The 15,679-nt window shown below is 38.5% G+C and overlaps 1 protein-coding gene and 1 long non-coding RNA gene across 2 annotated transcripts in view; one reads left to right on the top strand and one right to left on the bottom strand.

The window, feature by feature from the left end:
• Positions 1-11,852, bottom strand: part of agbl4 (AGBL carboxypeptidase 4) — a 258,636-nt gene extending 246,784 nt beyond the window's left edge. The window contains exons 1-2 of the mRNA XM_051376359.1: positions 11,730-11,852; positions 10,124-10,246 (exon numbers count right to left, since the gene is read on the bottom strand). Coding sequence (XP_051232319.1) covers positions 10,124-10,246; positions 11,730-11,775 — 169 coding nt within the window. The 5' untranslated portion in view covers positions 11,776-11,852. The remainder of the gene's footprint in view (positions 1-10,123; positions 10,247-11,729) is intronic.
• Positions 11,319-15,327, top strand: LOC127350119 (uncharacterized). The gene is made up of 3 exons (XR_007880524.1): positions 11,319-11,373; positions 11,788-11,912; positions 15,202-15,327. It is a non-coding gene; the product is annotated as an uncharacterized LOC127350119 (long non-coding RNA).
• Positions 15,328-15,679: the final 352 nt, after the last annotated feature.

Below are 15,679 nucleotides of genomic sequence, written 5' to 3'. Positions count from 1 at the left end.
GAGACAATCAAGCAATCAACAGTTATGCAATAGAGTGGAGTTGTTAAATTAAAAATAGTTTTTTATTGTTAAAAATATAATTAAATGGTTTTTTTTTTCTTTGAAAGACATTAGTCAGTATGTCCCCATGCTGAAGCACATCCTTATAATGCTTCACTGCACTATGCCAAAGTTGCTGAATTAATCCAATGTGAATCAACACCTAAATCTTAATTCATATCACTAATTTGTATCCAATAAATTTTTTAAGGTCCAGTGTGTAAGATTTAGTAGCATCTAGCGGTAAAGTTGCAGAATGCATCCAACTGAAACCGCTCACTTCAACCAAGCAAAACTACAGTCACACATTGCTGCTCTAATTGATTTCAATCTATCCAATTGCGTCCGGTCTGCAGGTCCATCCAGGGCAACATACAGGCTCACAAAACTCAGATCAAACTGTCAAACTAGTGTTGATTAAATATGAATCAATTTTCACAGACATATTTAAATGTGTCATTCAGGGCTACGTCACACGTTTCGACGCTCTCCGTGGTTTAAGGTCTACGAGGAATTGAAACCCTGTGGAAATCGAAAATTAACTCAGAGGTTCCAGACTAATCTGCATTCGCGAATTAGTCTTGCGATGCCAAGCTGGCATTGCCCCCAAGTGGCCAAAAATAAAAATCAATCAATGCAGGTTTAACATAATGCTCTGTGGAAATTGTAGCCAAGTTATCTCCAAATGTTTTTATCTACAAGTGCTTGTATGATTAGTGGTCTTGAAAACTTTTTTAATGCAATTGTAAATTGTTTGTACGAAAGATTCAATAGATTGTTGCCTACATGAGCGTTTCTTCACTATATTATTAGGTCTGTTGCAATAAGCGTGATAATGAAATTCAACTTTATTCGTCACCAGTTAACAGGGTCACAAAGCCAGGGAGCATGAGAAGGGAGAGTGCAGGTGAGCAGGTACTGCGATGAAACATTATCCCCTTACAATGTAATTTGCAAAAATAACAAAAATGGCAGTAATGCCACAAACCGCGCTGTTAACCGCAACAGCCCTATATATTATAATCTCGTTCACAGTCTAATTATTTTATTTTACAAGTGAATGATACAGCTTTTTAAAGTAAAATACAGTATATTATATATATATATATATATATATATATATATATATATATATAAAAATAGGCTAAACAATGGCTGAGAAACTCTAAAAGCCAGAATAGATACTCTTTTAGTCTGTCTAAAAACTAGAACATATTCCAACATGTTCACTATTAAGAGCTGTTTGAAATATCCATGGAAAAAAATCCAGATAACAGCCTTTGCCCCTGAGGAGTGAATTTCAATTCTGTTTACTTTGAGCAGTAGACCTACAAGATAGCTGCCTGGATTCAGACCAAAATGTATTCTATCAAAATTCTGCTCCTGTCAGTATTTCACCCTTCACTGTATAAGCATATTCTGTACATGAATTTGTGTTATCAAACAAACCCTGGCACATCAATGAAGCTCATCTCACTGAGAGGTTTTCTAAATAAATCAGCAGAATAAACACAGGCAGCTTGAAAAACATGAACTGGTAAAGCATTACAAATCCTCGCCATTTTCCCAACCCATACAGTCTTGCCTGGGATGAAAAATGAGACGTCTGCTCTGAAACTGTGTTTATGGCGTCAGGAATTGCTTGGAAATGAATTACGAGATGAATCACTGGAGCCCTGTGCGCAAGCAGCACTTGTGCAATGCAGAAATTTAGTTGCAGTAATTTTTTACTTACGACACACTTGTATCACGATGCTAAAGGCAGGCCCTGAGCCAATGAATAGTGTTCCAAACTATATTTAGAACACAAAATAGCCTAAAGGTGGAATTTAAAAACAACAACAAAATTAAACCTTGTGTCAAACCACATTCTTCAGTGCGGATGAAGTAACAACAATGCCAATTTTTATGTTTCTTATAATATCCAGTGTCTGAATATTCCTCCCCTCAACCTTTCCAAATCTCACAGCCACACTGTGTATACAGTTGATAATCAAATCCTTTCATTACTCAAAATTTACAAAACAGCTTGCTGCTGCTAGCATTTGGTGACATTTTGAGAAGATGAGGCGCTGGCTGCGCCTCCTATGTATAGCTCATATCAGAGCCATCAACAATTAACTTACAAAACACTGAGGTTGATTGTACTACTTCCTGGCAGAGGAGGCATCTCCGACCAGCGTGACTGAGCCAATGTGTTCACTCAGTGATTAGACGTGACCATATGCAACAGGCCCGAATGTCAGACAGGATTATCGCTCTGTTTCATTTGCTCAGCATTTCATGCAATCCTACTGATATCACTTCTCACCTCCCATGGAAAAACACTCTGTCAAGCCCCCATGAAGCCATGTGATAAAGGCAGATAGTTGTTGTCTGTAGTTATTATGTTTCTCAGGTTGAACACTTTGGAGTGTTTGTTCTGCTTAGACAAGATAGAGAAGAAATAACAAACATGCTGTTGAGAATAGTTGTACATCATTTTGTTACACCTGCACTAACTGATTTTTTGGCCACTGAGGAGAAGCAAAAAAAAGCTGTTAACACAACACTAAGCTGACCTTTAAGTTAATATGGCGAAGCAAACTGTTGCCATTTAAGTCATCCAGGAGATACGGAGTAACATAGCATTAATTTGAAGTTGTGTGTGCCTACCTGTTGAGAAGTATAATATTGACTCTATTTTAGCTCTGTTTTGCTCTTCACCAACAGCTGAGCCAGTCCCTAACGTTGCCTATCTGTTGCTGGTGATGAGCACGGAAAAGAGCTGCCTGCAGCAGCCAAAAACAACACTGATAGTGCAGTGAGAGTGAAGAGTAAAGTCACAGGTTGGAAGATCCCAACAATGAACTTTAAGACACTGTAAGCACTCTTTAGAACTGAGGGAAACTACAGAGTTGAGTGATAATCCTAGAGGTCAAGCCCCCAGGAAGAGCAGCGAGTAATCACAGCAATGGCATCCGTCACGCGATGCACAGGGGCCTGAAAAGCGTTTTTGCCCATAAGCTTACATTGTGAAGCAGTTGTAAAACAATGGATACATTTTTTGGAGTGTCACAACCTCCACAAAATGACTTGTTTCACTATTAGAATTTGATCTGTTTAGTCCAGTAACATTTGGAAAGTCTAGAAGAGTCACACAATTGCCCCTGTAGATAAAAACAGCTCATTCTAAGGCAACAAAAACACAATGATTCTTATTTTCATGTGATTATACACTAATAAAAAACAAACCTATGAATATTATTATCATATTCTACCAATAGATCCCCTAATTGTTAAAACTGGACCTTTAATACAGCCATGGTAGAGGTTTATCACTACGAGTGACCCCTTACAAGTAGTCATGACTATCCATTGGTAATATAAAAATATATTCGCTTTAAAAGCACTGCATGTAAGATTTTGTGCTCGGAAACGCCCCTGTTGTGTAGCTTCCTTCAGGGTCAAGCCAATATAACATAATCCCAACTCACATGGCATGATATGGCACAAAAAGGGACATAAAACTGACAAAATATGCCTGAAGAAAGGCAGAGACAGGACATGACGATAATAAAAAAAAACACAATAATAATAAAGAGTAATCTCCTATGGATACAAATGGCCAATAAATAGCATAAATCAAAAGCAATGGTCTTGCCAACAGTCCCTAGACAACTCAAATTTATCTCCATACTCTACTCCTGACTTAAAAGAAAGAGAGAGGAGAGAAAACTGCTAAAAGGGAAACTGGAGAGGCCATTTAGTGATTTGAGCAGTGAAGCTCCTCCGCTGCCAAGGACATGTAAGAGAGACGGAGAGACTGGGAGTGCCTCTCAATACATCAGATGTCAGGAGTGCTCCCTCCCACTCAGACGAATGGATCTTCTTCTGGAAAGCCCGTAAGAGTTAGAGCAATCTAAGGTTGGTGAGCTATACAAAAAAATACAGTGAAAGTCAAAAATCAAATAATCAAAAGGCCACATGACTACACAGAGCATAATACTGAGTAACATCTTTGTGTTTGGTGATATGGGCATCACACAATTTATGTTCATGTTGAATAAACGAAAAAAAGACATTTGAAGAAAAATGTGTATTTCCATGCATGGGCTGCCTCTCCTTCTGGGTTGTTTCATCAGAGAGGGAGGCGAGGCGAGGCGAGGCGAGGCAGAGAGCTGTATACTGCGGCAAGCTCAGGCCTCTCCAAGCCACTCATTCTGAGCATCTAGCTTGATTGTAAAAACGTTTCCCTCTTCTTTAATCAATGGAAACTCAACTATCCTGATTCATGGGGCACTCTGGAGTATATAAATATCTTCTGACAAGCTTGACTGCGTTCTCCCCCCACCAGCTCCAGAACACGCAGCCACCAGCCCCCCCACTGTTCATATTATTCTTTTCTTCAGTACTTCCTTATTTCTTTTCCTCTTCCCGACCATCTCTCCCTCTCTGTTTCTATCTCTCTGTATTTGCTCTGTAAATGTTGCTTTAGCTATGACTCTAATCAGTCATTCTTTAGAAGGACTGTGCAACTGCAACATGACAATTTTGGGGAGAAGATAAAGCCGGGCAGATTAAATACAGTGTTCAGTGTTGGAAGAAAGGAAAAAGAAAATTAAAGGAAAGAAGCAAAAAGGGAAAAACAATGAAACCTTCATCCTCAGTGAACAGTGGAAATATTTTCTTAAACATTTATCCTCATTACTTATCTCTTGGCAGTCTTTTTTTGTTTTGTTTTTCTTTATCTCAACAATAGAGCAAATATTTCTTCCATCAATTATCATTGGTGAGGGGTGATTTAAAGTCTGCAGGGCAAATACATGAAGTGCTTGAGGATTCCATAAGTTCTATAATGTCAGAGGTGGAAACCTTAATTTAGAGAAAGCATTGGCATAAAGCGTGAACACTGGTTTTGCTCTGCTTTGGACTTATCTCTGATAATTTTCTCTCCAGCGGTGAGTGTTGTTATTCCTCTAACTTATATAGTGCGTCAGATATTGTACTGCATAATTAGCCACACTCACACTAACAATACTGAATAATCTGAAAACAGTGAAATCAGAGGTAAACGCAATGCTCAACTATTTAAATTCCGTAAGACATCTAATGAAGTGTGTGAGAAGATTGCCATGTTCCTTCAGCAGTTATGTTGACATGAGTAAGTTAGATAAGACATTCATCAACTGTACAATCACAGTTTTTCCATGCTTATTTAAAGTCTTATTTTCTCAATGTACCAAGCCATGACAAGAGTCAGGTTAGCAACTCAGAGAAACAAATAAATCCCAAAGTCTTAAAAGGCCTTGATTATTTGGGTAGTAACTAACAGAAACAGCGGTACACGCATGTCTGGTCTCCAGTCTGCCATATAAGTTGGATTTTATCGAGTGAATTGATTGTAAAGCCAGATGAGTCTATGAGTTGTGCTTATCAATGGACCCCATTACACACTTGTCACCCCTGGGGAATTTCTTTGACCATGCAAGTCATTGTCAGCAGACAGCAGTCTGACTAATCAATGAGTGCTTAATTACATCTGGTGCATGGTCCAAAGGTGCAGTAAAACAATATGCCCGCACTGTCAGTGTCATCCTTTGTAGAGACAGATGGTACTTTAGTCAGCGACATTGTGAGGATGCACTCACAAAAGAATTTGGGACTTAGCTGAAAATGTCAACAGTTGGAGTATGTGACGAAACAAATGTGACAAGACAAGATAAGAATGTCATTTGGATTTCACTCTAAAAAACAATTAGGCTTCTCTTATCACTTTCATGAATCTCTGCCTCTTGACACAATACTCAACAATAGGCCAAGACTTAATGCTTACAGATTAACAACATCTTCTATTCTCTACCACGATTTTGCATTGTCCTAAGTAACATAAAAAGATGATCTCAACAAGTAAAAATCTATTTGCATGTGGGGTTTAATGAAAATGTGCATATTGCTCTGTACACTGTCAACTAAAGCAATCAGTAAGGTTTGCAATGATGATGTCTTAAAAAAATAATCATAATGTTGAAGTTCTGGTATACCCAACAGTAAATAGTCGGGGTCATCATTATACTGTATGTTATCTTTAGGCAGAAACAGGAAAAGGCCTCTAATGGTTTAGAATAATTCAGTGTCAGAAGACCTGTTGGCTGAGACACCTACTGTATGTAAATCTGTAGGCCATCACTGACTTGATCAGCATAGGGCTGACAACAAAGTGAATTAAGCCTCATCTAAATGTAAATGAGGCTTTATACCTTTGGCAAACAGCTTACATAACCAGTGTCTATTTTAATAAACCAATTAGATTTTATTCTGTGCTATACTAACGCAATAAAATAAAATCTGAGCTGTATGAAAATGTACATGGGAAACAGATAGCTGTCGATCAAAGGAAGCAAAAAGGGCACACAACATTGCTGAGTTATAGGTCTGCATACATTTTAAATTAAAATGTCTGCTTCAAGTAACGTGTTTTGGCCATTCAGTCTGGATTGAGAGGAGTTAAAGAGACCTAGGCTGTCATGAAAGACCAATTCAATAGGTCCAAGAAATAAACATGCCTCTTCAACATTCAATACATGTGGCAGGAGCTAACACACTAGTCTCCAATTTCCTTCCTGTGATTGGTAACATAGATATCAGACTGAATTTATGAGAAACAGGAGCTCATTTTATAAGCCTTACTGATACTTCAGGTATGCACACTGTCCTATGAAGTGTGAATAAGGGCTCTAAAACTACTGTATAAACAATATGGCATGTGCCTGGTTAGATGAACCTCGAAATATTATGTTGTCTAAAATCTTAAACCTCTGATAACACTTAATAATAAGTAAACAGACTTTACAATTGAAGTGTCTGTTTTCTCTGGAACAGCAGACATCGGGTTCAAATCTTTAGCCAAGGACTGTCTTGAAAATTAGAAAGTACTCTAAATTTAAGTGCAACACCAATGTTTAGAAATTATATGATGAAGTAGATATCCAAATACAAACACTGTATATAACATTGAAGTCAGAAGTCTTTCACTTCATTAAAAAATAACTAAAAATGCAAAAGAAAAACAGTTTCACCGATGTCAAGCTTGTTTGAGTTACAGCAATAGTATTTAAAGGAAATCAATAGTGAATGATTTTTACCTAAGATAGATCCTCATAAATCACATAAAAATATACTTTTTATAAAGCTAGCCCAACATGCATACAAGCAAGTGGGGTTATTAAGATCCCAATTTATTTTATAGTTCAGCTCTTTATGTTGTTAAAAGGTCCACTGTGTAACATTTAGGAGGCTCTATTGTTAGAAATGGAATATAATATTCATATATGTTTTCTATAGTGTATAATTATCATTATATGTATCATTATACCCAGAAAACGCACTACTGGTTCTAGAGAGAGGCGTTTTCATGCATTTCGCAGCCACTGTAGTTTCTCCTTCGTACTTGGAAGGGGAGGGGGAAGCAAGTTGCAACCTTTACAAAATACACCGATCAGCCATAACATTATGACCACTGACAGGTGATCATACCATACTACACTAAAATGATAGTAGTCCAGTAGTTTGTACGCACTTCTCAATACTTTTTTTGCACTTCTAGACACTTTTAAAGGCCACAGAGGGTGTGCAGGTTTAAGAAAGAATAACTTCATTGGAGAGGTTTGCAATAAATAGAAAACTATCAGAGGATGATAATTGCTTGGTACGAGTTCAACAGGCATACACACAGAGTATACTGTGAAAGAACTATTATAAACTAATATTAAGGCTCACTTTAAGTAAGGCGAACAAAATCAGTGATGCTTAAATGAAACAGCAACAGGGCATTAATTTGACATTAGCTGGCAAACATCAATTCATCCCCCATTCTAACTTTAGTAATGCATTTACTGGAAAGAGATTAATATCAATTCCATAAATCATTCAGGAGATACATCCGGAGCCAGAGACACTGGTATGTTAGCTGATCTCAGTGTGGGAGCTCAGCGCCCATTAATCAATGTCTGAGCTCCTCTGGCCATGTCATCTGGGAAAAAAGGCAAATTTATAAAAAGGCCAATCATCACACTGATATCTCAGCACAATCCTCCTAATGTAATATGTTTAGATCTTTACACACAGTACTAAATCTATGTACTCACCTTCACATGCCTCTTGTCCACTGTGTACAAAACTGTGGATTAGGTTCCCTATTATTTGTATCACTATATTTGCCTATACAAGATTAGTTTTCCTCTTATGAATGCACTTTGCTGCATGTCATCCCCTTTCTCCCTCCCTCTTTTTCTGTCTATCTTGAGCTGCCCTGCCAAGTAAAGGCAACCGCCCCCCCAAAAAAAACTCTATCTATATTTAAAAAGGGAAAAAAAATGTATTTACTTGTGATCAGCTGACCTCTAACACTTTGAAAATCAAGTGTATCAGAGACAACATAATAGTAAAAATCAACTTTGGAGGATAACACTGACAATGACACCAAGGCCAGACATCAGAAAGTAAACAGGGTGAAGTTAAAGCTCATCTCAGTCTGCAGGAAAAAAATGGGCTTGTCTGTGGAAATATGAAATCTGAGTGCCATCTGAACCTAATCTCCACACAGAAATTCCGTCCCAGAGAGACCCACTGATTCCCTGATTTACTCTGCCTACTTGTGTGCTTGAGCGCATGCCTGTGTGTGGGTCTAACCAACTGACCTTGTCAGTGGTGAGAAAGTACTTTATTTTCATCCATTCAGCTGTCAGAAAAAGGCAGCAAACAAAGGCCATTAACAAACAACATTAACTTAATCTTATTGTATGTCTTACTCCCAAAAAGAGTTGGTGAAGGTAACAGGTCGATCACCTTTTCAAGTATGCTTAATATATTTATCTTTTTAGCCACGCTGGCGGTGTGGTTCTAGGCATGGCAAAGTTTGTTGGTCAGCGTCCACGTAATAACAACAAAAAGTCAATATGGATATTACTGTAATAGAGTATATACTGCATAATGCACAGACAGAGTATATCTGCAATACTGATATATCAAAAATGAGCAAATGAACACCATTCCTGTAGCCTGTACATGTCCAGATACAGACACATACAGTATATACAATAAGTACTATACACATGAACAGCAAAATGGTTATTGTTGTTTTTCAGATCGGATTATGCCGTAACACAGGGAGAATATAGATAGAAAGTCTCAAAAAGCATCTGTTTTTACAACCCTGTGCTGGCTTCTAGTTATAAAGTAATAAAGATCTTAAAATCCTAGGACTTGACTATAAATCTTCATGTGATCTTGGTCTTGGTCATGGTCTTCATAAAGCTCTCAGATCCCCCAACTCACAGTTGCTATACCCAAAACCTTTTCTATTAAATATGATACAGACTGTAAATACAATTATTATTATTATTTTTATTATTATTTTTATTGGTAGTATTAGTAGGGTTATTTGGGGCTTATATCTTGATGAAAATGGGAAAGATAAGAAGCCTGGTATAAGAAAACTGTATGTACATCCAACTGATTTCTTGTTTATTCTCAGACTTTATAAATACATCACATCTAATGAACAGAGACTGTGGACTGGAACATAGCCTAATACGGCTGGATAAATAAGATGGTGCTAATCCATACAAAAATTTGAAATTCAAAAAAAGGACCTTGATGTCAGTTCTGGTTTGAATAGTCCGCCAATATAATGAGGCTCGAATTTGTATACTGTGGTCAAATGTATTTGATCTACCTGTAATGAGATTTCTAGCTGAGGTATTTTGAACAAAGTGGAGGTGTTTGGTAGAAACTTCAGGCTGGAGTAGGTGGCATTGAAATGTTAGTTTTGTTGAAGCAAAGCAGTATGACAGAGTTTCTGTATCAGGTACTGAGAGGATGGGATGGATTCTAGTTGTGAATGCAGTTTTTTTTTTTAAATGAGATAAGAAAACAGATGCTGCAAATTTGTATAGCAATCAAAATAAAGGGTCCCGTGTGAAAATAACTGTGACTGTGGGAACAGTTAGGGTCATATTTGCTTGGGAACTGCTTTTTTTATGTTTGCAATTGGGTATGTTACACATATTTTACTGATACAGCATTTCTAAAGTTTATTACTCACCACTCTCAAAGCAAGCATCAAAAACCAGATGTCCTTTTCGCGGAGCTCCTGAGTAACCTGGTGGGCTCACCATCATTTTGTTCACATTCCCCACCAAGGCATCCTCTCCTCCAGTTTCACTGCCTGAAGAACAAGTGCAATAATATGAGTCTCATTTTATTCAAAGGCATTGTGTAAAATGTGCCAAATAAGTTTTTTGGGAGTAAGCCCTTAGCCTGTAGCTAATCCATAAGTGAGTATCTCATAACACAGAACTAGATTGTTGACCTTGAAGTAAGAACGTACCATGCAAGACCTTCAGCCACCACTAAATTATGTGTAAATACATTTAAAAAAGGGGTTCATATTATTAAGTTAAATGTTGCATCTTAGAAATACTGATGTATACATATCGTTTTTCTAATGTTGAGTTTTGTAAATGTTAAACTAGAAATAAACAGTGATCTGCAGGGTAAAATGGAGTAACACAAATAAAATAACAAAGAAGTTTGAAAGGAATCTTTATTTTTTGTTAGCAGTACAAATGACATTTGAACTTAAGCAGGTGGACACTGAATTTACACAGCGCTGCTTTAATGTGGGGTTTTCTTCACTGTTTATGCATAAATAAAAAAGCAAAAGCTGTACCTTTTCTTAGGAATTTTCTTTTTGTATTAGTTACAGTTATTAGTTATACACTTTTTTTGAACAGGCCAATATATTTCAACACAGACTTTGCCTTGAACTGCTGGTTGGTTATCTCCTTAATGAGGTGATATTAATTCTGACTCTGTGTTGTTAGGCGTGTAAGTTTACATTTGCATGCATTTGTGAAATTGTTATTTCTAAAACATACAGATGATAAATACTTTAATTGAAAAAAATTTAAATAAATCCTCTGCAGCAACAGAAAAGATCACAAACTAATATTCAACTTTGTATTTAAAGATCTCTTTGTTAATTTACACATTCACATTAGAGGCAGAAGCACAGTAGTGTTTGGATTATTGTGAATACTGGAAAAAACGTTTTGTGTAATATCACAAAGTTAGATTTGTTCCTGGTATTCATCTTTGTATTTAAAGACCTGCACATTATTTTTAAGTACAAATCTGCGTTACGTATTTATCAATACAGCGCTACTGTTGGGATTTATTCGCGGATTGTGGCTTTAATGTAGAGTAACGGACAAAGACCAAGTAGTTCAGGTACCGACAGATAGCTAACTTAACCCAGCAGTTCACTGGAGGAGCTCTCCCTCACTAATGCAGGTAACACAGCTAGCTAGCAGACACTCATAGCAATACACCTGTACTGCTGCTAAAGAGGTTCACGTTAACATGCCAGCAGGTGTATTTTCCCAAGCTGCCCGCGTACAGTTAGTTAAATGGTTGGCAAACGTCTGTAGCAGTGAAGCTAGTTCATAACAAGCTAGTGACATGACTATTGTTTACATTCCTGTACCTGCTAGCTAGAAGGTTAGCACACTTTACGTTAGCGTCGGTATAAAGACACGCAGCAAGCCCGAAACATGCAGCTACTATCTGTCAGACAACTGGGCATTATCCGCTTCCCTGCGCTTGTATAGCACCGAAGGGGAAGCCCGGTAAGGCTCATATTTACACACCAGTCTCGACGTCTCTAACAGTGTTCTCCTCCATCTTCCTTTCCATTCTGTTACACAGCAGCGGACGCGCTCTGTGTGTTGCCACGGCAACGGAGCAGGAGGAAGCGGGAGAGGCGCTGTCATCTCCATCCGTACACCGCTGCAGGCGCACAAGACACCAGTGCACACATGCAGTGCGTATAGGTAAGATGAGCCAAGTTCAGTTGTTGAATCGTTACGCACAAACATACCAGAATGAGAACAGACGCAAACTGCAAACAGATTAGCAAAATCAACTGCTAAGTGCTGATCAAAGTCATTAATTTCTAGTCTCAATCAGTCAGCGTGGCTCAAGAAAACACGTGTCCTAAATATATAGCTCTGATCCGTTCCCTGTCTGAACATCAAAATTAATTCCCAAAATGGACTGAATTAATTGTAAATATTGTTATTATAATCAGGGAAAACTTCATATGCCAGTGTGCGACATAAGTACACATCTGACATTTGCATTCTACAGGCGAAGCTAAACTATAATATTACACTACCTGTAAACTGTAATCAGTACATTGTACACACCTCAGTCTTATTGCAGCCATACCTGCATTTTTAATGGTATTCTCAGAGAAAAAAGCCAATCATTGCAGGCAGAAGCAAGGGATTCTGAATTATCCTGTAGATTGATTAAAGCTGGAGGTTTTCTAGACAATTGGAGCATAGATGTCATCAAGGCCAATCAAGCCTGGCCCTATTCCTTTCCCATTACAAAGGCTGCACCTGATTAAGTACATCAAATGAGCAGCCGCACAAACTCCTGGAGCAAGAGGCATGCAGGCTGCTGCTAATTTTCAGGTTATAAGCTTTGTGTAACAGGACCAAATGAATAAGACCAGGGAGAGGGCAATAATATTTCTCTCTGTGTGTGATCTGTATTTGATGGCAAGCATCAACAGGCTGCTGAGTAGATAGGTTGGACTGATTATTTCTCAGATGACAGGAAGAGAATACAGAGCTGCTGTGTAATATTTCGTTAAAATTGAAAATTGAATAGCTGTCCTCCATGCTATGTCATTCCTTTAACACTATGCCAATTAAAGAGCTCTATGGTGGTACAATCATTCATTTTCAAGAGGGAGATTGAAATTGAATTATGGTGCATGAGAAGAATGAATTAGATACGCTACATGTTTCCCTTGTTTCTCAGCTCTTATCAAATGGAGACTGCATAGGAGTAGTTGAATTTACCACAAGATTCTGGCTTGCCTCTGCCGGAGTTGGAGCACTTTAGATACTGTTTGTAACCTGATCTATTGGCTGGAACTCATTCTTGGCTGCTGGCTTATGAAACAAATTGAGTAAGATCAACGATTCTGATATTATTCCACTGATAACAAGTAATACATAACAGAAATTGAATATAACATTCACCGGTATGTTTTCATTGGTGTAAATCACCTGAAAATAACAATTGTTGTGTTTTTGTTTTGTAGAATGTCAAATGTCAGACTCAAACTTCATAACTCCAGAGTCTGTGGTGCATTAATGATGATAAAATGTACAGGAGTTTATTACAGCAAAGCTCTGAATTGCATGAAGTCTTTTTTTTTCTTGATGGCTTTTCTTTTCTTTTAAAGCTCCATATTCTATATTGATGTGTCCTCCATTAAAACATGTCTGAAGGAGGAGAAAAAATAGCAACACTTTCAACAATAACCTCTCTTCTTTCCATCCAAGTACCACTCTACATGCATGCAGTGCGATTCTTGTCATGATGTTTGCAAACTGCAGCAATGATTTAATGAATACATCCATCACTGGAAAACTGAATCACATGAAAGAGGAGTACAGTCCACACTGTGTTCTCTCAAATATTAATTATCTCTCAGGAGAGTATATTTCTACATGCTTATCAAAACAGATTTGACCTCTAACGATATCTGAACATATGAATGTGCTTCACGTATACATATTCCTGTCATAGATTAATACAGGATCTACAGTAACATTAAGAAATCGTGGCTATTTTAAGCGTGGGTGGCTAGTGACTATAGGACTCACCGCACCATCACAATCCCGCGCAGAGCATATCAGAAATCCCTTGGGTAAACAGAAGCTTTGGCACAGCAAAGGTATTTTTAAGCCTTGCTTTTCATTCTCTTAGAGAGATACTTTTTCTTCTAAACTGTAAAATGATCAAATAAGTCAGTGCTTGTAGCTCAGTACCATAACTGAAAGAGGGGAAAAAAGAAGACACAAAGAATTTCTTGTTTATGTTTCCAGCCTGAAGCTTGATGTGTTTATGTGTGTGTGCTGAGGGAGCAAATCTATGTTTTTGTATTTGTATTCCAGCAAGTACAGGGAAACCCTTTTTACTCTGCTCAGCTAAGGCCTTCCACACATAAAGTCCATCATCAATGAAGGAGGAAGTCATGCAAAAATCAAAACACAAGTGGCAGCGAGTTGGCGACGGGTGGTTGCGAGAGGCAGGCTGGGGTGTTTAAGGGGCGGGAGGGGTGCAGAGACTAGCCGGCAGTACACAGAGAATCACTATGGTGACAGCAATCAGGGGGCTCAGGGGAGTGAGGCTTGGTCAGAGAGGAAGGCTTGAGAGGCAGCTGACTGAGGAATCAGCCCTCACTCTGGATGATTCAACTGACAGCTCCCCCCCAGGCTCTGCCGGACCAGCCATCCCCAGAGACCACGGGCTTTACAGAACAGGGATGTGGCTAGCAGCCCTTTTCTGAGGGAAAAAAATGGAACTGAAGCCAAGACAGTACAGTGCTATAACACAGTGATGTCGTTGATGATACTTTCACATTCCCTGCTACTGATGAAAATGTAAAGAGAAAATCTGCTAATTTAAAACATGTAAACAGTATGATAAGCCGCATCCAAGTGTGAGTCTTTCTACATATTTTTTGTTTTACATAAACCGTTAACAGTTTGCTAACACTTCCTCTGCTTTGTACCTTGCCGTTACCCCTTCTCTCGTCCATTAATCGTCACCCTCTCCTCTCTCTTTATCTGTCGCTTCCTCCGTCTCTCTGTCCCTTTCTCCCTCCCTCCCTGCTTTGCTGGACAGCGTCCACCTAAACAGATGGTCCAGTGTCAATAGGCTGCTATTAACTGGCCGCTAGCCCCACTCTGATCCAAGACAGCAAAAAGCACATTCAAAGCACTGGGAATAAATCCATTGCCATGTTACTGGAGCCACGAATAAGGCACCACTAAGATTAGCATTAGTGAAAATAACGGTGATACCAATCACACCTTCAGCACCATTTATTATATAGTTATTTTCTCTAAAACCGTAGTCTTCAATTTCATAAACATTTTGCCTTTTTTGCATAAACTAGATGCAGCTACAGTAAACTCTGAGTCATACTTTGAAATCTCTCAGGTGCTATCGACTGAAACCAAGAATGTGGTGAATCATATCCTTGGCACAAGTCTCCCTTATCTTTTTTTTTTCCCTTGTTTATTTGTTCTGTAGTTGGGATCTCCTGCCATGCCTGTGACTAGCTGCTTCGTCATCTCTGTGCCACACCCTGCTGAGGAAAAGGACAACCACCTGACCTTGATGCTCACATCAGCCCAACCCTCACTTTTTTCCCCTCTGCTGCCTATTACTAAGAGGTACCATTCATTTCCACTCTCTTGAGGTCTCTTGATAATGTTCATCTTTTATTACATTCCATTACTTTACATGTACCAGTCACAAAAATACCTCCAAGGAAGTGCTTCCAAAAAGTCTTTGATAGTCCCTTTTCACACTTAAATCTACAACCTGTTTTTGTAAGAACCATAATTAGATAACAGGACCGCACAATATTAGTCCTCACACCCCCTAACCAATCCATTTACCCCTGGTTGTATGTTTGATCTGGACAGGGAGTGAGAGCTGCTATAAGCGCAAACGTTCCTTTACCATCTATACTGTAGCTGTGTGTCACAGACACACACGAAAAAGG

This window comes from Dicentrarchus labrax, unplaced genomic scaffold, assembly GCF_905237075.1.
Source record: "Dicentrarchus labrax unplaced genomic scaffold, dlabrax2021, whole genome shotgun sequence".
Taxonomy (NCBI): domain Eukaryota; kingdom Metazoa; phylum Chordata; class Actinopteri; family Moronidae; genus Dicentrarchus; species Dicentrarchus labrax.
This window is presented reverse-complemented; position numbering and strand designations above follow the sequence as displayed.